General features: G+C 45.3%; 1 protein-coding gene across 1 annotated transcript; it reads right to left on the minus strand.

Annotated features, from left to right (window-relative positions):
• Window positions 1–21,525: 21,525 nt before the first annotated feature.
• On the minus strand, window positions 21,526–26,007 carry LOC136550067 (probable serine/threonine-protein kinase PBL19). The gene is made up of 4 exons (XM_066541519.1): window positions 25,257–26,007; window positions 23,088–23,348; window positions 22,501–22,623; window positions 21,526–22,065 (listed from the first exon to the last, which is right to left on the minus strand). The coding sequence occupies exons 1-4, from the start codon at window positions 25,704–25,706 to the stop codon at window positions 21,631–21,633; spliced, it is 1,269 nt and encodes a 422-aa protein (XP_066397616.1). The 5' UTR covers window positions 25,707–26,007; the 3' UTR covers window positions 21,526–21,630.
• Between the last annotated feature and the right edge of the window lie 1,280 nt (window positions 26,008–27,287).

Here is a 27,287-nt window from a genome sequence, read left to right on the forward strand (position 1 = left end):
ATATGACATTATGGAAGTTGTTAATGATCATTGGTTATCATTATTTGCTTAATCACATGCTTGCTCTAGTATAGGTGCAAATGTAGTCGACAGGTTAATAATAATTAACTTGACAATAATGCTTTTGGAAAGGTTCTTGAAATACTAAAAATGCCTCTTTTTACAAATGAGTCAACTACCCTACTATAAAGCCCTTCATAATCCTTGGTGTCACTTTATTTTTGGTTATGTCGGGTAAGTCTAGCTGAGTACCTTCTCGTACTCAGGGTTTTATTCCCACTTGTTGCAGATGGGCAGATGTATTACGGTTACTATATCAACTGCCTTTATCCTACGATGGGTGATGCTTAGGACCATGGGCATGGTCATTCCTTATGTCTCGCCTAATACTTTTATTAGAGATGATCATTAGCTGGCACTGTATTTGAACTCCGTGTGAGTGTGTGGTTTTGAACAAATGGCTTCCGCTACTTTTATTCGAACTCGTTTTGTAATAACTATGTTTAAACTCTGATGTACCGGTGATGCGAACTCTTATGTAATATGTGATGGTGACCACTAAACTTATTATGATCTTGGCTGGTATGTGAGTTGGTTTGAAATCCTTCGTGATTTTACGGACTACCGGGTTATACGGGCTTAAGTTTGCTAAATCGTCTGCTCTAGCAGATGATTTTCTTACTTAATTTCATATAATTGGTCGGTTCTGTTACACATAGGAACTCCAAACTATCCCCATCACCTAGCCATTCGTGGTCTAGGGCCTCGACATGGTGGCCCAGGTAGTTTCACTCACCTACTCATAGCAGTCAACAAATTCACCAAGTGGATAGAGGCCAAGCCCATCACAAACCTCCACTCGGAAGAGGCGGTCAAATTCTTCCTCGACATTATCTACTAGTTCGGCGTTCCTAACTGTATCATCACTGACCACGGAACCAACTTTATCGAAAATAAGTTCCTAGACTTCAGTAATAGATATGGCATCAGGATCAACTGGGCCTCGATCGGACATCCACGAACCAACGGTCAGGTCGAGCGCGCCAATGGCATGTCCTCCAAGGACTCAAGTCACACATCTTCGATAGACTCAACAAATACACTGGATGATGGGTGGCAGAGGTCCCAGCAATCCTCTGGAGCCTAAGAACAACCCCAAACCGATCCATAGGGTTCACGCCTTTCTTCCTGGCTTACGGAGCTGAGGCAGTGCTACCCTCTGACCTTGACCACGACGCCCCAAGAGTGAAGGCTTTTGATCGCGACCTAGCCATGGAGGCTCAGCAAGACGCAGTCGACCTGCTCGAGGAAGCCCACGAGACAACTATCATCCGCTCCGCTCGCTATCAGCAAACTCTCCGTAGGTACCACAAAAGAAAGATCAGGGGGAGAATCCTCGAAGTCGGTGACCTCGTACTCTAGAGGACCCAATCAAAAAAGGAAAAACACAAACTCTCTCCATCATGGGAAGGTCCCTATACGGTGACTGAAGTAATCCGACCGAGCACCTACCGACTGGAGGACGACAACAGCAACGCTATCACCAACACTTGGAACATTGAACAGCTACGTCATTTCCCCCTAAAATTTGGTATTACCGCTTTTTTAGTCAACACTTACTCCTGAAAAGCGCCCTGGCCCAAATAGTTTAAGCCCAGGTCACTTGGGGGCTACATAAGGGCATAATACCGAATATTACCTCTGTTTTTATTATCACGTGGTAAACAAAATTTCCCCCAAATGGAAGCACTTTTCCTTTCCTTTAAATGTCCTACGTAACTTTGTTCTCACTCCTAACCGAACGCACCCTGCCACGACCTATGGCTACGAGCAGTCGAGCCCCATGGGCCATGCCTAGGCTCTAAAAAAAAGCTACAACCTACGGAACTAACGGGCAGGTGCGAAAAAGAAAGGAAAAAAATAATAGTTACGCTAGGATAAAACAAGGAATAGAAAGCGATCCTGTCACAGAGAATAGGACTAATGTGTTCATTAATACAAAAACTGTTCACACAAGGGCTCACCCATGAACGATGAGCGCGGGTCCCGATCGGCCATTTCTGACTAAAGCTCTCCAAACCCTGTCACTCAGGCCCTCAAGGTGAGCATGTGTTCATGAATACAAAAACTGTTCACATAGGGGTTCACCCATGAACGACGAGCGCGGGTTCTGATTGGCCATTTCTGACTGAAGCTCTCCAAACCCTATCACTCAGGCCATCAAGGTGAGCATGTGTTCATTAATACAAAAACTGTTCACACAAGGGCTCACCCACAATTGACGAGCACAGGTCCTGGTTAGACATTTCTGACTAAAGCTCTCCGAACCCCGTCACTCAAAGCCATCAAGGTGAGCACTACCAACCCCCTCTATTTCCTTACAATCATTTCATACATCCATATGTGCATTCATTCCATACGCCTGAACCTCCTAGATGATTCAGGCCCTGAACCGCCCAGGGGCTTAGGAACTAAGCATCGCACGTGCAGCAAAATGCATCATAACGTTCCGTGTTGCATCACGAAGCGGCAGTTGCCTCATTTGACATGAGCAACCAATAGAGCCAGGGGAAAAACGTAGATGAGCCCTATGCAGCCCTTGCCCAGTCAGGTAGACCGGGTCATCTCAGTCTTCTCGTTTGATCCTGAACCTCTTGCTAAACCCATAGAATCTCCATCAAGGGGAGGCCGTTAGGCCACCCAGGTCGGTCTCCGGAATGACCCAGGCATCTGTCGGGTTCTAGGTAAAGGAGTAGTGGAATGTCACAAGAGGGCTATGCTGACTTCATCATGAATGATGGACCCAGATTCCACTCGATCACACCCATTAGCAAACTCACTGAGCACGTCACTCGAGCCCGAGCGATCAGGACAAGCGACAAAACATAGCCCCTCTGGCTGTGAGGAACCGAGGATGGGGTAACGCACACAACTCACACTGAACCCTACTAAGGCCCAACAAGGCTCGGGGGCTCAAGACAAAAAGCCTAGGACAGTGACCCCGAACTCGCCCCTTCCGACTGTGCTCCAAAAAACCTGGGTTTGCGACCCCAATCTCGCCCCATCCGGCTACGCTTCTGATTGTGCTCTAAAAAAACTTGGTGTGGGGGTATGGCCCCCAGTATCTACAAGACAAGACATGGGCCACACCATCAGAGGTGGCTTAGCCCACAAGATCAAGGCGTGCACAGCACTGCTCGGCGTACATCGTAAGACATTATATAGTACCAAATAGGATACTTACCTTGTAACCCTACCCCTCCAGACTATATAAGGAGAGGTAGGGGTCCCCTAGTGGATGGATCTATCTACTACATCTCAATACAATACACCAAAGACATAGGATGTAGGGTATTACGTCAATCAGACAGCCCGAACCTATCTAAATCGCTGTCTCTATGCCTTATGTCACCATCCAGTTCCTGATTATGCGCACCTCCATCGACAAATCTACCATCGTGGGATACCCCTCAGTGGACTACCAATGATATTCGGTTGACAGTTGGCACGCCGGGTAGGGGCGTGCGCTTGATCCATGGTGAGCCAGATGGACCTCAAATCAACAGTGCGTTCTCGTCATCAATCTCATGGAGATCCATGCCGGTCCACGATGATGATTCATCGCTGGCTACACCAGCCCCTGCGATAGCAGATCCAATCTCAGAACCACCTCTGAGGTCGTCTTCATCAACAACTCACCGCTCGCTAGGTGCTCGCCGTCAACGCCGACCAGACATTCTGTCTAAAGCTAAGTCACGCTTTAATATTCTTTTAAATATTCTCCAATCTTCATTAATCGCCATAATGTTTCTCCGAACTGTTTTCTCCATATTTGCTCTCCAAATGATTTTCCGAACTCCCGAACAGTTATGTTGATGCTCGGATGCCTCCAAAGATGGCCCTATCTCTAGCTCCTCCCTACATGTGCTACGGGCTCCACGCTCTGCATTATGGGTGGTCAGCTATGGTTCCTTGGTCACGCCTATTCCTCCTACACATGCACAGGCTCTGTGCTCGACGTTATGGTTAATAGGCTAGCTAGGGCTAGAGACTCAGCTACACACTAACTGTTCGGGCGGTTTATATTAAACATAAATAAATCTTCACACCAACTAATCGCCGAGCTATTTACGCTATTTCATCGCCATTGCTGATTTTTCTCTGGAGTTCATATATTTTTACATCATGTACTACCCTTTCTATATGTTTGTATTGTAGGGTCATCGTCTAGGTGATCGGACCACCTGGTGCTCAGACTTCTCCACTGATCAACTGGTAGGACTGCTTGGTTCATGGACTCCGTCACCGACCAGTTGATCAGACTGTTTGCCGGTCGCTTCTACTCAATGCTCACTTCGCCGCCGACCAGTTGACCAGACTGTTCGTTGCTCGTGCTTCATTGCTGGCTACACCGGTTACTCCTCGGTGCTCGGATTCTTCATGCTCGAGGACTAAGTGGGCACACTTCACCGCACAGACATCACCAGCTATGCCAGGGACTCCTCAGTGCTTGGACATCGCTAGCTACACCGGGGACTCCTCGATGCTCGAACCTCGCCAGCTTCACCGAGGACTCCTTGGTGCTCGGTCATCGCCAGCGATGCTGGGGACTCCTCGCTCCTCAGTGCTCGGTCATCGCCAGCGATGCCGGGGACTCCTCGCTCCTCAATGCTTGGTCATCGCTAGCAACACTGGGGACTCCTTGTTCCTCGGTGCTCGGACATCGCCAGTGACGCCGGGGACTCCTCGCTCCTCGGTGCTCAGTCATCGCTAGTGACGCCGGGGACTCCTCGCTCCTCGGTGCTCAGTCATCGTCAGCGACGCTGGGGACTCCTCGCTCCTTGGTGTTCGGTCATCGTCAACGATACCGGGACTCCTTGCTCCACGGTGCTCGGTCATCGCCAGCGACGCCGGGGACTCCTCGTTCCTCAGTGCTTAGACATCACCGCCTATGCCAGGGACTCCTCGGTGCTCGAACATCGCTAGTGACGCCGGGGACTCCTCGCTCCTCGGTGCTCGGACATCACCAGCGACATCGGGGACTCCTCGGTGCTCGGTCATCGCCAGCGACGCTGAAGACTCCTCACTCCTCGGTGCTCGGTCATCGCCAGTGATGCCATCGCTAGCAACACCGGGGACTCCTCGCTCCTCGGTACTCGGACATCACTAGCGACGCTAGGGACTCCTCACTCCTTGGTGCTTGGTCATCGCCAGCGCTACCGGGGACTCCCTGCTCCTCGGTGCTCGATCATCGCCAGTGACGCTGGGGACTCCTCGCTCCTCGATGCTCGGACATCGCCAGCGACGCTGAGGACTCCCCGCTCCTTGGTGCTCAGTCATCGCCAGTGACGCCAGGGGCTCCTCGCTCCTCGGTGCTCAGTCATCGCCAGTGACGCCGGGGACTCCTTGCTCCTTAGTGCTCGGACATCGCCAGCAACATCGAGGACTCCTCGCTCCTCGGTGCTTGGACATCACCAGCGACGCCGGGGACTCCTTGCTCCTTGGTGCTCGAACATCGCCAGCGATGTTGGGGACTCCCCGCTCCTCAGTGCTCGGTCATCACCAGTGACACCGGGGACTCCTCAGTGCTCCCTTGGTGGTTGGATCTTGCTACATCTCGTCGATGTGCTATCAAGCTGCTCCATGCTATTTGGATCAGGGTGCTGATCTTGGGCAGCATGTCTAGGGTCTTGATACGCGCATATCAGATGACGTCAACAACCTTTTAGACTTCTTTTTCTTTAACCCTGCTATAAGATTCATTCTTCATCTTCCAGTAGGCTCAGGGACTAAATGGGCACACTTCACCTTGCGGTGAATGTGCTTATTTTCATCTCGATGCTATGCCCGGGGATTGGCTGCTTGCTCAGCTGGTCTTCTACTTTCTGACCCTGGCACCACACGACTACGTGACCTACTGTCAGGCTCGGAGACTAGCTATGGGGGTATGGACCTCGATATCTATAAGACAAGACATGGGCCACACCATCAGAGGTGGCCCAACCCACAAGATCAAGGCATGCACAACGCTGCTCGGCGTGCACCGCAAGACATTGTATAGTACCAAATAGGATACTTACCTTGTAACCCTACCCCTCCAGACTATATAAGGAGAGACAGGGGTCCCCTAGTGGATGGATCTATCTATTACATCTCAATACAATACACCAAAGACATGGGACGTAGGGTATTATGTCAATCAAATGGCCCAAACCTGTCTAAATCGCTGTCTCTACGCCTTGTGTCACCATTCGGTTCCTAATTACACGCACCCCCACAGAAAAATCTACCATCACGGAATACCCCTCGGTGGGCTACTGATGATATTCTGTTGACACCTAGGTTTGCGACCCCGATCTCGCCCCATCTAGCTATGCTTCCGACTGTGCTCCAAACATCCAGGTCTGCGACCCCGATCTCGCCCCACAACTCTAACTTGCTCGATCCCATGGCATGCATCGACGCTAGGATCAATGAGCTCTGTCTCATCCAAAACATGACTCCAATTTGCTCGATCCCATGGCATGCATCGACGCTAGGATCAGTGAGCTCTGTCTCATCCAAGACTAACTCCCTCGCTCGATCCCACGGTGCGCATCGATGCTAGCATCAGTGAGCTGTATCTCGTCCAAGACTGACTCCCTTGCTCGATCCCATGGCACGCATCAACGCCAGGATTAGTGAGCTCTATCTCATCCAAAACATGACTCCGACTCGCTTGATCCCACATCGCACATCGACACCAGCATCAGTGAGCTCTATCTCATCCAAGACTAACTCCCTCGCTCGATCCCATGACGTGCATCAACGCTAGGATCAGTGAGCTCTATCTTGTCCAAAACATGACTCCGACTCGCTCGATCCCATGGCGTGCATCAACGCCAAGATCAGTGAGCTCTGTCTCGTCCAAAACTAACTGCCTCACCTGATCCCATAGCACTCATCGACGCTAGGATCAATGAGCTCTGTCTCAACCAAAACTAACTACCTCACCCGATCCCATGGTGTGCATCGATGCCAGGATCAGTGAGCCCCGTCTCATCCAAAACCCTTGACTAACTCACTCGCTCGATCCCACGTCGCGCACCGATGCTAGGATCCACAAGCTCCCACTCACCTAATCTCTCAAAACAAACTAAAAACCCACCTCGGCTACACAACGACGCCTTGGGCAACAAAACTCCATCTCAAAATAAAAACTCCCCCATGGATAACACAGGAAACCCCCTAGACGGTTCTGCCCGAACCACCTAAGGGCTCGAGAACTACACCCATGGGTGCGCTCGCACGCACCCGCCAACAAGACAAAAATCCCCTGGACGATTCTACCCGAATCACTCGGGGGCTCGGGGGCTCCTATCGGGTTCATAAACTCGGGGTCTCTCGGGGACCGACTTCCACGCCAAGGCTTGGCCCGAGCAGACAGCACATAACTCATGGACCAGCCCAAGAGTCTAAAACAATAGGCTGGAAGGGTGGCCCAGTCACCAACCAGAAGGTCTGGCTGAAGAGGAACAATGCCCTCTCGTCGGCTGCTTCGGCCCACCTCTCCGACTGGAGCGTTCGCTTCGACTCCAGCCACCACCGGACGGCCTAGCCCAAAACACTACTTCCGACTTCAACCCTACATCTCCGACCAGGGATCATAGGAACCCTGCTCACCGCTCTTCTCCGATCGGCGCACTCAGAGCCGACTGGAGCCATCCGATCGGGGACGCCCGCTTGGTAGGAACTAGAAGACGTGCGGAGAAAAGCAAGGCAAGGCTCAAGTCAAAACCACTGTACCAGGGACCATATCCTACATGGAATAGTACTCTATAGCCACCCTAACATAAACAATATTGTAGGCGCTGACATCTCCCTCTATAGTATTGTAGGGGCCGCTAAAACTCCCATACGGTAAGGCCCCCCACGTGCCTTAGGGCATCGATAGCGGTATGAGCACCAGGATTTACCGTACCGGGTGAACATAGCGAGACTCCTCATATGCCTCTAGGCATCAAACAGTATTTGCAGGTACCGACATCCATCATCCCTGAAAAAGGCAGCACGACCTCTCATATGCATCTGACATTCTACAGTGACATCAACAGTGTCGTAGGCGTCTACCATTATCTTATACCCGCCGGTGTGGGCAACAAGGCTCGGTAGGCGTGGGCAATAAGGCTTGGTAGCATATGTACCCCCACCCTCTTACTTGTAAAGCCACCCCCTTTATCTATAAAAGGGGACACGCCCCCGCCAACAAAAAGGAGAGCCCTTCTTGAAGATAACAAGTACCGATCAAGTTCACTAGCTCACGACCACAGAACCGTTGGGTTCGGACTCCAAGCACACGCTTGAACACTTAGCTCATAGCGTAGCTCCTGTCACTCTTGGCCCTTTTGACCGGAGCCGACCGGACCTCCTGTACACCCCTTCTTTCTCCTTCTCGTTTGTAACCCCACTACAAACTTTGAGCACCTGGGCTCAGGAATAAAGTCACTGACCGACCCAAACTAGACATAGGGCACATTGCCTGAACCATTATAAATCCTGTGTCATTGAGTGCTAGGCCACCTCCGATCACAACGTACGTCAAAACTACAAATATTCACTAGTTGATCACTTTCTGCACCGACACAAATGATTTTGATGATTGTGTGGTACCACTATTGCTTCTATGCTTATTTTGATCTAGTGGTAGCATATGACATGTTTGTGGGCTTGTAAACCTAGTGTTTAATCTAGAAAATAAGCTCTAAGTGTTTAACTCAACATGGTACAAGATAACCCTTATTTGGAGGTGTGAAGAAGCTTGTCCTTAGATCAAACCGAGTTAAATATCTTTGGAAAATGATCTAGATTGGACCAAATTTAGGAAATTGATCCTCACCCCATTGATTGACATTGATAAATCTCAACCTATCCATATTTTGAACCTTTGTGGTCATTGATGATAAAGGGGGAGAAAAACAAAGATATTAGTGGTATTAGTACGATGGGGAGAAAAACAAAGATATTAGTGTACTAAGATAGTGAAAAGACAATAAAGGGGGAGAATTTGACATAGGGAGAGAGATATGATAAAGGAAAGGGATCAATTAAAATTTTGAGCACACAAGTAGGGGGAGCAAGCTCATGAACTTGTATGGTGCATTTGAATGTTCATTTCATATGTTTGCTTGCATGGCACAAGTTTTAAATTTCAATATCCATGCTTGTGTGGTGTATGCTAGTTGTAGGTTTGAATGATGAAATGAAAAACTAGCATGCATATGTTATCTAGTGTTTTCATTTCCAAGTGGTATCGAACTAACCATGGTGCTAAGGATGGTATATTGGTGCACTCTGATTGGTATCACGCTTCAAAGGTCCATCTCTTATACCTTAGCATCATTTGGTAGACATGTCTCCTATATTTTATATCTAAGCATTTGTGCAAGCTACAATCGAAACTCTTAGCACATATATAGGGGAGCAATTGCTACCATTTAGGGTTCATGAAACTTGTCCATATCCTTTTACACATGGTAAATATGCTTGGGCAAGCAACATGGATTCAATTGAATTTCAATTCATATCTTTGTGTAAGGGTTGTCATCAATTACCAAAAAGGGGGCTTCCCAATGGTGAAGCCCTTCTCAATTAGAAAATTCTGAAGACGCTCATATCAAGCTCTTGGGGCTTGCTTTGGCCCATATAGTGCCTTGGACAACCTATAAACATAATTAGGATATCTAGAGTCTTTGAACATGGAAGGTTGATCAACATAGACTAGTTCATTTATGAAGCCATTTAAAAAAGCACTTTTAACATCCATTTGATATAATTTCATTTCATGATGAGATGCATATGCAAGAAGGATACGAATGGCTTCAAGTCTTGTAACCGGTGCAAAAGTCTCTCCAAAATCCAACCCTTCAACTTGAAAGAACCCCTTTGCAACTAGCCTTGCCTTGTTACTCACAACGATGCCTTGATCATTTTGCTTGTTGCGGAGCACCCACTTTGTTCCAATGACTCTTGCATCTCGTGGTTACTCTTCAAGTGTCCAAACTTCATTGCGGGTGAAGTTGTTCAATTCTTCATGCATAGCATTTATCCAATCTAGATCTTGAAGAGCTTCTTCTATATTCTTAGGCTTAATACAAGAAACAAACGAGTGATATTCCATAAATGAAGCAAGTTTTTGAGAGCGGGTCATTACACCCTTTGAAGGATTCCCTATGATAAGATCTTATGGATGTGCTTGTAGTAGGGGTGAATTTCTTCTATCAACCACTTGAGGAAGAGGTTATGGAGCATCAACATCTTAAGCTTGTGCCACCATTTGATCATGGGAGACATGAGTATCTTCATTTTCTACTCTCTTATCTTTATCATCATCTTGTGGCACATTTGATGAAGAGGGTGTATCAATCAGTTGTACATCATCTTCATCATCTTTGGGCTTGATGTCTCTAACCAAAATGTTCTTCATGGCCTCTCTCAATGGTTCATCACCTACATCATCAAGATTCTCATGTGCTCCTTGGGAGCCATTAGATTCATCAAATTCCATATCATATGTTTCTTCAACCAAGCCAATAGCATGATTAAATACTCGATATGCTTTGGACTTTGATGAGTAATCAACAAGAAAACCAATATCACAATGTCTTTAGAACTTTCCTAGGTGTTACCGTTTCTTGTAGATGTAGCATTTGCAACCAAACACCCAAAAGAATAAGATGTCTGGCTTCTTCTCATTGAGCAACTCATAAGGGGTCTTGCTAAGAAACTTTTGGAGAAATAGGCAATTAGATGCATAGCATGCGGTGTTGATAGCTTCTGCCCATAGATCTTGTGGCATATTGTACTCATCAAGCATTATTCTTGCAAGGGTGATTAGTGTCTGGTTCTTTCTCTCTACTACACCATTTTGTTGAGGAGTGTAGGTTGCAGAGACCTTATGCTTAATCCCAACTTCATCACAATATGCTTCAATGTTTGTATTGTCAAACTCTTTTCTATTGTCACTTCTTATCTTCTTAAGCTTCACTTTAAATTCATTTTGTGCTCTCTTGACAAACTTCTTGAAACATGCGACCACTTTAGTCTTGTCATGAAGGAAGAACACCCAAGTGTATCTAGAGTAGTCATCAACTATCATAAGACAACAGAGATTGCCTTCCAAACTCTTATAAGTTGTTGGTCCAAATAGATCCATGTGGAGAAGCTCTAGCACTCTTGTTGACATGTAAGCTTTGGTTGGATGAGTGTTTGCAACTTACTTGCCGGCATGACATGCACTACAAAGCTTGTCCTTTTCAAATTTCACATCCTTAAAACCTCTCACCAACTCATTTTTCATTAACTTCTTGAGTGAGCTCATCCCAACATATGCAAGTCTTCTATGCCAAAGCCACCCAAGTGATGTTTTAGTGAATAAGCATATCTTCAAGTTTGCATATTTGGAGGTGAAATCCACTAGATATAGGTTGTTGTATCTAAAGCCCTTGAATATAACTTGATCATCAACTTTCTTTGACACAACCACTTCCTTCTCGGTGAACAAATGTTGAAAACCAAGATCACACAATTAACCAATAGATAGCAAGTTGAAGCTCAATGAAGCAACATATAGCACATTTGATATTGAGTGATCATTTGATATTGCAACTTTGCCCAACCCTTGTACTTTGCCCTTTGAATTGTTACCAAATGTAATCCTTTCTTGACCATCTACTTCTTCATCTAGTGAGGTGAACATACAACGATCACCGGTCATATGTTGAGTACAACCACTATCAATAGCCCAATGACTTTCACCAGTCTTGTAGTTCACATACACACACAAGAGATCAAACTTGATGTTTAGGGACCCAATCTTGATGAGGGCCCTTGACTTTCTCAACTAGTGACTTAGCAACCTAGATTTGCTTAGGCCTATTCTTGTTGGGTGGACCCAAGTACTTGACTTTCATCTTTCCACTAGAATATTTTCTAAGCATGTAGTGAGCATTGAAGGCAAAGGGTCTAGCATGCTTGGGCAAGTGTTGTGGTGGTGGAGGTTCACACTCATGAGCAAAGTGACCTTCTTTTCCACACTCAAAGTATCTCTTTGGCTTAGGCTTTGACTTGTATTATTGTTGATGTTGAACTTGAGCTTTCTTCTCTTGATTTGCTAAGAAACCAATGCCACTTCTATCCATCTTCATCGTGGTGTTCATAGGTAGCTCACTTTGGAGAAATTGGCCTCTTGTGAACTTGCTCAAACCGGTCTTGAGATGCCCTTTCTCCAACTTAAGTTTCTTGTTTTCTTCTCTAAGTTCATCATGGTTCTTCTCCATCTTGAGTTTCTTGTTCTCTTCTCTAAGCATCTCATTCTCAAGTGCCATATCATGATTATTGTCAAGATTCTCTATTACAATTGTGTTGGTGATTGATAGCTTTTCAAGATCCTTATTGACCTTTTCATTTTCATTCTTGAGCTTAACATAATCATCATAGTTGTTGAATTCAACCACTTTCTTGCCTTTGCTACTAGAACCTTGCTCAATGCTCTCAACAATCAAGTCATCACATGATGTGGCTATATCAATCTTAACAACAATGTTAGTAGCATCATGTGGCTCATTTGGCAATAACTCATGAGAAAGAACAAGATTATCATGATTAACCTTGAGATTAGTGTACTCTTCTTTTAGCAAGTTGTAACTAGTGATGAGCTCATTGTGTTTCTCCTCAAGTTTATCATGTTTTTCTCTAAGCTCCCTTTTAGAGGTTTTGAGTTCTTTGAGTTTGGATGACACAATTTTGTTCTCTTCTCTAAGCTCATCATTAGCTTTTTGGCTATGTCATACTTTGCTAAGAGTGAGTCATTCACAAGTTCTAGCTTCTCATTTTTAGCTCTTGTCTTTATAATGATTTTAGTATATTGGTTTAACAATTTCACAAGATCATCATAAGAAGGTGATTCAAATTCTTCATCACTATCACTGCCATTCTCATCATCACTAGCATTGTCATCACCACCACTACCATCATCATTTTGTACCTTTTGTTCCCCCTTGGCCATGAGGCATAGGTGTGTAGAAGATGATGACGACGGTGTTGGTGAAGGTAGTGAAGACCCAATCACAAGAGCGGCCACCTTCTCCTTCTCCTTCTCATTTTCACTTTCATCATCGGATGAGCCACTTGATGATTCAATGTCCGTGAGCCAATCACCAACAATATAGGCCTTGCCATTCCTCTTCTTCTTGCCATCCTTCTTGTATGGCTTGTTCTTCTTCTTCTCAACATCATCATCACTTGAGTTATCTTTCTTGCTCTTGTACTTTTTCTTATACTTGTATTTCTTGGGTTTGGGGCATTGATGAGCTAGATGACCAAGATCTTTTGGAGATGGGCTTCCTTCTACTACTAGTGAAGAATTTCTTTTTCTTGCCATCAAACTTGACACCATTCTTTTTTAGATTCTTGAGCATTTGGCAGTTCTTCTCACCATGAGAGCAAGGCTTGCATCATCAATCTCATCATCACTTGAGGTATCATGATCAACTTTTGCTTTGCTCCTCTTCTCTTAACAAGCCTTGAATGCCAAATCTTTCTTCTTGGTGGAAGAAGAGCCATCTTGTGGAGTGATGTGTATGTACATCTCATGTGCATTGATCTTCCCCAATATTGGAGTTGGCGTAGCGGTGAAAAGATCACCTTGATGAAGCACCGTCACAATATGCACATACTTGTTAATGGGGAGGGCACTCAAGATCTTTCTCACAACATCAGATGGTTGCATTTGAGTGAGTCCAAGCCCATTGACCTCCTCTACAAGAACATTCAAGCGTGAATACATTTCATTAGCACTTTCACTAGGAAGCATTTCAAATGAATTAAGCTTCTTCATCACGAGGTGATAGCATTCCTCACGCTCACTCTTGGTTCCCTTATGGAGCGCACAAATGTCCAACCATAGTTGATGGGCGTCTTTATGGTTCTACACATGGTTAAATACATCCTTGCAAATGGCTCTAAAAAGAGTGTTTCTAGCTTTTACATTCCACTTCTCGTAGTGAATCTCATCACCTTGAAGGTTAGCAGGATCCCTAGGTGTTAGGAAACCTTGTGAGGTGGCTTTAAGCACTCAAACATCTAGAGCCTCTAGGTACACCTCCATACGAATTTTCTAATAAGGAAAGTCATCTCCCTCAAAGACGGGAGGGGTCCATCCCCATGGGACATCTTGCTCTAGGCGGTTAAGCCTAATTCAAGGAGCACGAGGCTCTAATACCAATTGAAAGGATCAATATGCCCAAGAGAGGGAGAGGTGAATTGGGCTTATTCTAATTTTTTGTAATAATTAAACCCTACACTTAGCCCATTTCACCCTCTTATATCTAGAAGTATTTCTATTATTCTATCGCACAAAAGTTTTGCACACTAGGTTCCAATTCTACTCTAGCTTGGCAATTTTAAGAATGTAAAGACATGGATTGAATTGCTCAAATGTAAATGCTTAAAGTAAAGAGAAGGAGAGGAACGCGGTGATGTTTTTTCGAGGTATCGGAGAGTCATCACTTCCCACTAGTCCTCGTTGGAGCACCTGCACAAGGGTGTAGCTCCTCCTTGATCCGCACAAGGATCAAATGCTCTCTATGGGTTGATTCTTCAACACTCCATCGTGGTGAATCACCCACAACCGCTCACAACATGACTTGGGGTCATCCATAAGCTCCGCTAGATGATCACCAAGCTTCTAATCATCACCGAGCCGTCTAGGTGATGGCGATCACCAAGAGTAACAAGCACAAACTCTCACTTGACCAAGATAAGCCTAATGAGAAAGGTGGATGCACACTTGCTACTCCCTATGCACTAATAAGGTCCTTAATCTTAGATTATCAAATCTCAATCACCCCACTAGGCTCTTGCTCTCCCTTGCACTCTAAAGGTGTTTCTCAGCTGAACAAATAGACAAGAGAGCTAAGTTGGACGAGTGGGGAAGTATTTATACTCCCCACTTCAAAACATACCCGTTGGGGTCCAACTCAGCACATTTCGAGGTGACCGGATGCTCAGGTCAAAGTGACCAGACATGTCTGGTCAGTAGCCAATGGCTACATGATGCTAGCATAGTCATCAGAGACCAGACTCTGACCAGCGTTCGATCACTACTCATCTAACGCGTTCGGTCAGCAATTTCCTTCTCTGGGTGTTTACTGTTGTTGACCAGACATGGCCTCTAGTGTGTCAGGTCATAGTGTCTGGTCCTTCATGAGTGCTGCTTGCTCTATAGTTGTGCACACCTGTGCATCAAATCCTGACTAGGAGCCAGCATCCGATCGATGAGCAAGCCCTAGTTGCGCGAGCTAACACTGACCAGACGTGGCACTTGTGCATTCGGTCTAGCGTCTAGTCGTCATCCAAGTCTTCATTCACCTCAAATTCTATCAACTTTGTGAATGGCATCGACTTCAACTGATCTATGGGTTGTCCTTGAGCTACCTAGTGCTAAGTTTGACAAGTGTGCACCATACCTAAACCATTAGATTCACCTAGGTCAAGCTACTAGTTCATACCCCCTTAATAGTATGGCCAAAGGAAAAACAAAGTCCTAAACTACTCTAAGTGTCTCTCCAACGTCAAACAACACTTAGAACTAGTCTGTTCTTAACCTTGTCGTCCATCCTTTGAAAACCAAAACGATTTCCATTAACAGGGGCATGAAAACCATAATTGCCCAATCAATCACCATTACCATGACCTAACTTAAGTTGCCTCTGTAAAACACACATTAGTTACAGTAATCTTGTATCGTCATTAATCACCGAAACCAAACTAGGGGCCTAGATACTTTCAATTTGATTTGGCTTTGAGTTGTTCTCTTGCTTGTTCTTCTTCTTCTTATTACGAGATGCATTGTTGTTTTCCTTTGTACCATATTGGCCGTAGAAGTCTCAACTCCTTTTCCACGGTTGTGTTTTGCTCTTGCCCTCTCCTCAACATCAAGAGACCCAATTATCTCAGTGACGCTAAACTATTGTCTCTTGTGCTTTAGAGAGGTACCAAAATCCCTCTAAGAAGGTGGTAGCTTAGCGTTAGTAGCGCCGGCCATAAACTTATCGGGCAACACACATAGAAACTGCTCGAGTTCCTTAGCCGGTGACTGTTTCTCTTGAGCTTGTTCCACTACTGAACAGCTATCAATCATTTTGTAGTCATACAACAGCTCCATGATGTACAACTCACTACCAGCATCAGAAACATCGAACTGAGCATCAAGTGCATCCCATAACTGTTTGTCTGTCGTGCATATGATGTAATTATCCTTGTATTTGCTATGAAGAGCGCTAATCACAGCGCCAGAAAATAGGTTATCGACAGCCACGAACCTTTGCTCCTCCTCAGGAGTAAACTGTTTGGGCTTCCCCTATGCGACGTAATAGCAATTTATAGCAGTCAACCACATGACCATCTTAGCATGCCATCCCTTATAGTTCGTGCCAACAAAATCATTCAGCTTCAATGCAGCAGCAAAACCACTAACAAAAAATTGTCTAATATCAGGTTTTTGGATTGTTAGAAATTTATACATTTTCATGTTTAATTTAATCCAGAAAAATAGTAGTAAATTCATGATGACAAATATGTGCACGTGTGAACTACTAGTGGCAACTATGATGAACATACTGATCATGTTTAAGAGCACAAAAACCTTACTGAACATAGAAACAGTAAGATTAGAAGTATACCCAGCGGAGGGACCCTTGCACAAGGCACCGGTGGCTCCACGCGCACTAGTCGATATAGTGCGTTGCTCGATGTCGTGGACCACAGTCGATGCAGGATGAGGTTCGCAGTGCCGTCCCTTGAACGCCCACCAGGAAGAAGACGAAGAAGACCCGAGGAAGTTAGCGAGCAGTCGCAGAGACGCTCCCCAAAAACCTAATCGCCCGCACACCCGAGTAGGTATTGCAGATGCTAACGACGGTTTCGGAGGCCTGCTCTCCGAACTCTCTGTGCGCTAAGAGGATTGCGATGGGAAAACTAGGGAGCAAGTCAACAGAAGAACAATGGTGCTGGATATGTTGTGTTGTGTCTTGTCTGCGCAGTTGAAGGCAAGCGCTCCTTTTTATAAGCACCAAAGATAGAAGATGAAGTATAGATGATGAACCTAGACGACATGAAGCGTCATGAAGCGTCCATCAATTACTAGGAACATTTGCCATAAACATGGGGGTTACTAGTAATTACAACCATAATCATGAGAGTTACTGGTAACCGTAGTCATAACTATGACCGTTATAGGTTCAGCCATCAACTTCGTTCAGTCCACTATTTTATTGCACCTAGCATCTAATATGATTTAAAATTTATTTAATTTAATTATTAAATAAAATATAGGTCATATCCACATTAAATCTAACATATTTGGCACGTGACATCCATATTACGATGAAGCCAGAGCCTGCTCAGCAGCCAGCTTGGTGAGATCACCCTGTGCTTAGTAGTAACTGTAGAAGACCAAGACACAAAGTCTAGGCTCACACCATCGGCCATAGACCCATAGTAGTTTGTTAGCCAGCTCCTAGTCCGATGTACTGCTAGCATCTTGACTCTTGAGCGGTTGCTCACGGAGTCACGGACGCCCACATGCTAAATGTATCTGTAGAAGCCCCATCAGTCGATAATTCAGTCCTAAGGCATGTTTAGCACTTCACGAGCAGTTTTTTTTTTACGAAGCTAAGCTATTTTAGAAATAGTATATGGCAAAATAGCTTCATCAACGATTTATAAGGGAGAGAGCTGGGATAAGCTACTATTTTCAGTTTTATCTCAACTCATCAGCTCGTTCGCTTATGCTGAAATTTGACTTATGTTGATGCTTATGCTAAAATATTGTGAGAGAAAAACATTGTTTCATAACTGAAAAATAGTTCTGAATAACTTCAAGCGAACAGGGCGCATGTCTCTATGAGAGGAGGAGAAAACAACTTCACCCATAAAACTATTTTGGAAATGAGTATTTGGCAAAAAAAAAAAACAGCTCACAATAGCTCCAAACAGGCCCTAATATACAACTATTGAACCTTCAGCATTTTGCTTCCCTACGGTGGCTCCGTTCGCTTGGCTGAAATTGGCTGAAAAAACAAGCCAAAGCTAATTATTGTGAGAGAAAAATATTATTCCGGCTGAAAAAAAAAACGAATAAGCCGGCTTTTAAGATAAGCCGAACGAGGCCAGTGACAAAAAAAAAAACTTCATTGGTAAATTAGGATCTTGTGGAGGTTTCATTTTTCAAATTCTCATCCATGAGTCAATTATTGGACAGCTTCCTAGTCTGTGATAGCGACATGGGCCCGTTCGACTTGATGAAACTTGGCTAAAATTGATTGAAAAACACTGTTCTAACTGAATTGTTGTGAGAAAAAAACGTTGTTCTGACTAAAAAAAAACAGAACAAGCCGGTTTTGGGGTAAGCCGAACAGGGCCATGGTAACCAAGTCATTGCCACCATGGTACCCAAACACTACCCTTTTCACCTAAAAACAAATATCATTCAGTCTTACTAATACCCTTTTTTTCTAAATTTGCTAGCAAGACAGCTGCCAGTCAAATATGTTAATAGAGGAGAGAAAAGAGCCAAAGTACAATCGAAAAGCCGAAAATACAAGAAAAGGCCCAAATGAGGAATTTAGGCCTCAAGGCAAAATAGGTAAACGGCCAATATTACTGATGCCTAACTAAGTAACTCCTAGAAGATGGCCATGGCAGCAAAAACAGTAAAGAATGAAGCCATTCCATTAAGGGCTTGTGAGTTGTGACAAAGGGCCCTTTATTCACCGTCCCTGGCAGGATGCACATGGTAGCTACTAGTACATGCGCAAGACTCGCCATCTGCCACCGTTTCCTGCTCAACTCCCACCACGAATTTTCAATAGCAAACTTTAAAGCACTGGCGTACGTAGGTGCTATACACGCACATCGCTCGTCGCTGCAGGTGGGCTCACTCTGCTCCTGTTCATCTTCGTGCTGACGCCACTGACACTGAGGCTTGGGGAGGGGAGCTGAAAGGGATCAGAGGTGGCAGCAGGTCGCGTCCTGGTAGCGGTGGCACAGGCTCACAGCACAGCCGGTGAGCCGACCAAAAATAAATAGTTTCTTGGGCCGAACCCGAACCTCGATACCCAAATAGGCCGTCCCCGGGTTCAGTTAGGATCGGCTTTCGGACCCAATTCATCCACCCCTATAGACGACGCAAGAGCCCAAGATTTGGTTCTATAGACTTCTAAAGCCCGATGGATTTGTAAGGCAGCGTTTAGTTCTCAAAAAGTTTTTCAAAAAGTGCTACAGTAGCTATCATATCGAATCTTACGATACGTGCATGGAGTATTAAATGTAGACGAAAAAAAAACTAATTGCACAGTTTGGTTGAAAATCGCGAGACGAACGTTTTGAGCCTAATTAGTCCATGATTAAACACTAATTGCCAAATAAAAACGAAAGTGCTACAATAACCAAATTTCCAAATTTCGCAAACTAAACACAGCCTAAACCCGAAAGGCCCAACATCTTGGCCTAAGCCTGCACCACTAAAAGGCCCACAACAACATTTCCTTTCTGTTGAATTCTTTCCCACGCCACCGCACACCTTTTGCCACCTGGGTTGCGCATGCGTCGCCACACCACTCGGCTCTCTGCCTGTTGCCCTGTCCCTGCTCGGTTGACGGCTGCTCCAGTGCTCCTCAGTCCCCCACGATAGCGTGCTCGACGCCCACGTGCCAACATGCTCCATGGCTCACATGACAATGGCGGCCGCAACCGCAACCACGAGACCGAGACCTCGACTATGCATCCACAAGGCGACTATCGGCGACAATCCACCCATGAGCATGATGCGCCCTCTAGTCTCGGCGGGCAATGGCTAGATGAAACCACATCACACCCGGATTTGCGGGTAAACGAATAGAGTAAGAGCCTGTTTGTACGCCAAATCACTTAGGTTAAGGTGAATACATGGCATCCAAACAAGGTTTAAGAGTTTGTTTGATCGATAGAGCTATTAACTAGCTAGTAGCTACTAATAATTAGGTTTTTAATATAAATAGATATAACTAATAGTTTAACTAATTGCTAGTTGAATGCGATCCAACAACTATCTTATTAGTTGGGAAAACCAGCTAATAGTTAGCTAGCTATTATTAGTCATGAATTATTAGCAACTACTTAATCTAAAAAATGAATTATGAGCATCTAATGGATTCAAGCAGGATCTAAGCCAACTTTTAGCATTCGTCCTTATTAATTTTCTGATAATTTTGGTCCACATTTTTGGAAATCAAATTTCCAAAAACTGAATAGACCGAATTACCCGATTGCATGCCCAATGCAACCTGCCAACCATAATTATCTCAATGTCTTTCGTGTTAGTTACAAATTCCTTCCTGATTTCCTCAAGGCAATTGCTCCACGCAGTTTCCCTTGCCATGGAGTAACTATTCCCTAATAGCTAAAGTTTAGGGCACGATACAAATCTGTCTTGTTTTGCTTTTTTTAAGTGCCTCTTTCTTTGCATTGGAAAAAGGTCTGGGAGCAGAGGGAGCGACGGGTTCAGCACTGCCAATCTTGCCTTTTGACTTGATTTTTTCATGCATCTTTAATCTGAATCTTTGACTTTTGCCAGTGAAACAAAATAACGACCGAGATAGACACAATACACACAAATAATTAAACACAAGATGGAGTGCTCACAAAAGGCCAAACAATTTGTGAAAATTTATGTAAGTAGAAAAGGTAGTAACAAGAACCCATTGAAATTCAATACAGTCAAAATTGTGGGTTATTTTTATAAATTATGTGTTTCTATGCTTGACGAAGTTCTTGCCAGTTGCTTTTCTGAAACTTTGTGCTCTGGTGTCTGATTTCACTCAATTATGCTAAAACAGATCTTTTTGTAGAGCCAGCACAATTTTTTTTTTCTTTTCAAAATGCTCACTTTCGAAAGTTAAACAAAGTTCAATCCGCCAACTCCTCTCTATTTACAAGTCGTAAAGTAATGTGTCCAAAAATTTATATGTCGTTTCTCTTATAATCCGTACTTTTTAGTTTGTTTTTTTAGTCAGAATAGTGTTTTTCTCTCACAATAAATCAGCCGGAACAGTGTTTCGGCTTGTTGTTTTAGCGAAGTGAACGGTGCCTAAGGCCTCAAGAGTAACACTCCTTTTGTGCTGTCACAACTCACGACTGGCTGCGTTTAGTTCACGAAATGAAAATTTTTTAATATCGCATCGGATGTTTGAGGGATGTCGGAAGAGGTTTTTGGATACTAATAAAAAAAAACTAATTACATAGCTCGCCTAGAAACCGCGAGACGAATTTATTAAGCCTAATGAATCCATCATTAACGTATGTTAGTTACTGTAGCACTTATGGCTAATCATAGATTAATTAGTCTTAAAATATTCGTCTCGCGATTTCCAACCAAACTGTACAATTGGTTTTTTTTCGTCTATATTTAATACTCCATGCATATGCCGCAAGATTCGATGTGATAGTATGGGATCAAAATTTTTTTTTTGAACTAAACCCGGCCTGAGACTAACCAATGGACTCAGAATTCAGAAATAAGGCAACAGCGCCTTCACCGGCGACGACATGCAGCAATCACCGCCTGGACGGCGCGGCAGCGTCGGCTTTCTTCCCCTTGGCGCCGGGGCCGCCGGGAGTCCGGCTGTCAGGCTCGGCGTGCGCCTGCACGGCCCGCCTGAGGACCTCGACCACCTCGCTCATGGTGGGCCGCTCCTTGGCGTTCTTGAGCAGGCAGCTGTCGGCCAGCTTGGCAATCTCCCGGGCGGCCTTCACCGAGTACTCGCCGCGGAGCCTGGGGTCCATGATCATCCGGAAGTTGCGGCTGTCCGGCGGGAACTGGACCACCCACTCCAGCAGCTTCTGCTCCGCCGCCGGCTTGTTCCTGTCCAGCGACCGCCGCCCCGTCAGGATCTCGTACAGCACCACGCCGAAGCTCCACACGTCGCTCTTCGCCGTCAGGTGCCCCGAGTCTATGTACTCCGGTGCTGCGTAACCTTGCGTCCCGACGACCTGTAACACCACATCACGCGACAGAGCTGTCAAAACCGAAACAACCCTGCGGTAGTAACTTTCAGGGGCGTGCAATCATGAATCATGCTTATGCAATCAAGCGCCACATTGACTGTTTGATGCTCAAGCGAACATGGCAAGCTATCTTCGAGCCCTGCGTCAGCATGGCGCATAGTGCAATTGTTCAGTCCCATGACAGTGCCGTGCATGTGACGCATTACGCATAGAAAAAAAGTGAAAGGCACCATTGACAATGGAAGCCCAGGCTCGTCCGTCAGCTACGCGTAGATCGAGCAGGTACACTGCATTGCCTACGTATCCGGTCAGCAACAGTAAATACCGGCTGCCAACTACTACGAGTAACAAACAACCTACTAGGACTAGTACGTTATCTTCAGTGCCTGATCCTGATTCTAATTGATGGATGCAACGTACCGCGGTCGAGACGTGAGTGTTTGCTCCAGTTGGCCCCTCCCTGGCTAGGCCGAAGTCTGATAGCTTCGCTCTGAAATCCTTGTCCAGTAAAATGTTGGACGTTTTGAAGTCCCGGTAGATCACCTGACCAAAACGCAGAATTCAGGTATTGAGATAAGGATTACCTTTTCTGAATGAAAAACTTGAAAACAAATAAGAACAGTATTGTAGCACACGTTATGAAACAATGGCATGACATAGTCTTAACACAAGTAGTATGTGATATTTTGATCTTGCTTGACGGCTCATATGCTGCACAATAGTCAGCTGGAGAACTGGTGCTAGGCAGGCTGAAATGTTTAGTACAAACAGCACAGCTAGAAAAGAAATTGGCTACGGTGGCTGCATGTCGTAGCCTTAGAACATTGGATTGTGCTTTCTGGAATTGTCAAAGAAGTTGGCTTCCTGGAATCTTTGGGGGCTAGTCAGGATGACTTTTGCTAGTTAGGACCCTTTTCCATTTGAAAAACCATGGAAGGTAGGCTATCCTTTGGAGGTAAATTGAAAGCAAACAATCAATAGTGCAGATTTGAAGAACACCTGATTACCTGAACTTCTACCCCTTCATGCAGGTAAGCCAATCCTTCTGCAGCTCCCAAGATAACCTGAAGCCTTCTGTTCCACGATAGAGGAGGATTAGCTCGCCTGAACAAGTGGTCTTCCAAGCTCTTATTGGGCATAAACTCGTAGACCAGCAATCTTTGTGCTCCTCTTTCGCTATCAACAGCACAATATCCAAGTAGCTTTACAAGATTTGGGTGCTCCAGAACACCAAGAAACTGTACTTCTGCCAACCATTGCTTATGTCCCTGTCACAATAAAATTAAAAGAAACTGCAGACTATTAGAAAACTTAAGAATGATGTATAGAAGGATGGTATAACCATATATAGATTTCATGAAGAAGTAAGTAAACAGGTAGGGAACAAAGATTTCCTGATAGTCTAAGAACACTAAGTAGACTATGGCATTAACCACTTCTAATATTGTATTTGAGCGCATTTCTTCTCAGACAACTATAGCTAATTCACATTCTGATATGTCAATTAGTACAGGGAGGTAATATATATAGCACGAGGCATCATATTCCTAAGGCAATCCTTTGATTGATTCAGTCCAGACAGCAGCGTCAATTGGAACTAACACAGGTGGAATCAGCTTCCTGATAAAAAAATATGGCATCGTTACTTAAATTCACTATACTGCATAAATCCAAGAATCCACTTTGTATTGCTGAAAAACATCTCAATACGCAGAGAAAAAAAAGCAACAAAACAAATTCGCTACTGTCCCCAAATCAATACCATACATACCTGGTATATTTACTTTTTATCAGTGATCATTCACAAAATCAGGAGCCCATCATTCACAATTATAAACGATGGATAAAATGTGTTGTACAAAATGATAGCTGACTTTTCTTTGCTAGTTGGCATACAAAGATTTGGTCTCTTAGTAAATAGTGGTCAACTAAGATTAGTATCATGAACGTACAGGTTGCCCACCAAATAGCCCCATTCTATCCAGTGGTCTCCTTTGATTGAGCAAATTCAATAGTGATTTTTTTAATACAGCTAGAAGGTTGGTTCACATCGTTTTCTGGACATCATATTTCTCCTCTTGAACATGTAAACGGTCATCCATGGTTTTTATGCTTACTGCCAGCTCTTTTCTGTATGATTCCAAATATTCAACATTCAGATTTGTCAAAGTAAACTTTGTTGTCTATAGTTGGAAGGTTACAGTTAATCAAATAGTTATTTCTGTACTTACTCTCCGCTTAGCTTGTTTTATGAACAAAGGCATATAACTCCTAACGTGTTTTTGATGCCTGTTAATATTGCATACAGCAGGCAGCCAGCTAATCAGGAATTGACTATTTGCAACTGAACAATTACAAATGTCAGCTGAAAAGGATTGGCATTATTATGAAATTTACTAATCCCCATCGATGGGCTCATAAACTCTATATATGCTTTCACTCGGAATCCATTCGTACTAAAAAATGTTAGTTGGTCTTCACGTGTACCCATGGTCCCAACTGCAAAAGCAACATAAGTGTACTAGTCAATGACTACATTGGATCCTTGAAAATTCTTCATTGCCCCTTGTCTATATCTAATGAAGTCCAAGCATCCTAACAATGCATACTGTATCAACAAGCATCAGATCACAAAAGTCCATAAATCTGGCAAAACTACACATTGCTGTTGCAGATAAACAGATTGAAAACAGAAAGAAAAAAAAAATCTGCAAGTTCCATAAAAGCTAAACCTGTTATGAGCAGATTCCACGTGTTTTGTCATTTTCTCAATGCTATGCTACTGTTTCACTCAACAGCATATATAAAGGAAAACATAAATGAATCCCCTCTGCCCTCTTTCGTTTTCGGAAAACACGGTAGTAGAGATCTGTCCCATTCTAATTCCCCGCAAACCATTTCTCTGATCCTTCCCAGTCCTCCGAAAAACGGTACACTGAAAGGCTACCGACATCAATACCGTAAATGTAGCATCCACTTCTGAATTTTGTTCTCTAGCTACACAGATTATCACGGGAAACATAGCAGGCAGTTTCGTTTCAAAAACAGAGAATAGCAAACTGTTGTGGAGAACCGAATCACCGACGGCATGTGAACGCCCTCGGAGGTACGGCCAGAGAGACGGCAACAAGAGGAGTGATGTATCAAGGACAAGCAGAGCAGACGTACGGACGGACCTGCATGCCACGCTGGTTGAGCTTCTTGACGGCCACGGGGACGCGGTCCCCCTTGCCGTCGGCGGCGCGGATGAAGCCCTTGTAGACGCTGCCGAAGCCGCCCTCGCCGAGCTTCTGCGCGCGGCTGAACTCGGCGGTGGCGCCCTGGAGCTCCTCGTAGTCGAACACCCGGAGCTGGCCGTGGCCCCGCTCCTCGTACAGCGACGAGATGCTCCGCTGCGACAACTGCGACGAGCCGGCCGACCCCGCCGACTTGCTCACCGGCCGCACCGCGCCCGAGTCGTCCGACCGGCTCGTGCTCACCGCCGACGCCGTCGTGGTGGTGGTCGTCGTCATCGTGGTCGCGGGGCCCGACACCGACGCCGGCGCCGATGCCCCTCGCTTCCCCGACGACGACGACGATCCCCCGCTCCTGGACCTCCGCCGCTTGAACCAGCCCAGGCAGCTCATGTCCCCCGCACACCCCGACACAAGCTATGACAGCAGCTTCTCGCGCCGCGGTTGTGCCGTGCCGCCTCTCGGGGAATCGGAGACTGCGACGCCTCTTGTAAGGCGCGACGTGGAGAGGGCAGTGTGAACGTCGGGAGGAAGGGGGAGCAGTGGGGGAGGGAGAAAGAGAGCGCGCGACAGCGGAAAGGTGGGCACGGGCCGCGGCTCGTACTTGCGTTGCGCGCAGCTACCTGGGATGGGTGGCCGTGGCCGTGCGGGAGGGAGGAGAGCGCGCGTCCTCGGTCCGCTTCTGTACCGTGGCCGGGCGGGGGCGGGTGGGGGTTTTTCTGCTGGCTCGTCGCGTCCGGTTGCGGGGCAACGCGGTGTGGACGGTCGGGTGGGATGGAGACGGCTCTCCGGGCCGAACGCGACAAGTCCAGCAGCGTCTCTGCAGGGGCGGCGTGGGTGGGGACGTGGGCGTGGCTGTCGCTCGGGGACGGGAGCGGATCCTATCGTGCTCTCGGTCCGCCGCAGGTTGGCTGGTGCTCTCGCGACAGCCTGTGTTGCCAACCGCAGGGGGCTTTCGTGGAAGGATCACACGAAACGGTTCTCAGTCTTGAGCGGATGCCGGACGGGAAGAAAATCTCGTGTTTCGAGTGGGGTCTAGCCGTGGTTTGGACTGAATTCTTCCGGGATCTCATGGTGAGCTGACGGTTACCACCTGCTACCAGCTAGCTGAGACAAGTACTCCCTTGCACATTGGCAGCCCGTTCGTTTGCTCGTATACGATCGTGGACTATAAGCTGGAACAATATTTTTCTCTCACACCAAACCAGTCAGTAGTAAATAATCCACGATCGTTTACGACGAAACGAACAGGCTGTGGGTCCATTCTGACTTCGGTGACTCCTGAGTCCTAACCCAGAGAGTTCCAAGCTCCGTGAGGATGCTTTCGACAAGTGGGAACTCAACTCATGTACCTGAAGGATCCTAGAACTGGTTTGCAAGTGGAGAGCAGATGACTATAGGCATCAGTTTGGAAATGACAGAGAAAAGTAACATAATTTGTTGGCTCAATCATTAACTTTCGGTCTCCAACTAGCCAGAGGTACCAATGTTTGTAATAAACAAAATAAAAGCATGCACAAAGTTACATAAGGAACTTTTCTTGTTGGGTAAAATCCATTTTACAACATCCAAATTGCGTGACAGTCAAGTTTTAACCTAAACTATGAAATTCTATTTGAAATTTGTTTGTGAGGGTGCTCTCCACGTTTGCCACGCGGTAACCTAAACTATGAAATTAGGTATTAGGTACTAGATGCCCTCCAACTATTCAAGCCAAATAAATATATTTAGTTAAGTAATAATTGATTTTAAAGGTAGGTTATCTACTTCTAATAATAATAATAATAACTACTTTAATCTCTAAAGGTTCATGACTAATTTATTGTATTTTTTAAAAGCATACTATTTTTCTTTAAAAAAATGTTACATATATCTATCTATAGTTGTTTGGAACTTATTTATTTATTTATTTATTTATTTATGTTTCTATTATTTTATTGTTTGTAGTCATGCTTATTATTTATTTGAGTTATC

Source organism: Miscanthus floridulus, chromosome 4 (genome assembly GCF_019320115.1).
Source record: "Miscanthus floridulus cultivar M001 chromosome 4, ASM1932011v1, whole genome shotgun sequence".
NCBI classification, from domain to species: domain Eukaryota; kingdom Viridiplantae; phylum Streptophyta; class Magnoliopsida; order Poales; family Poaceae; genus Miscanthus; species Miscanthus floridulus.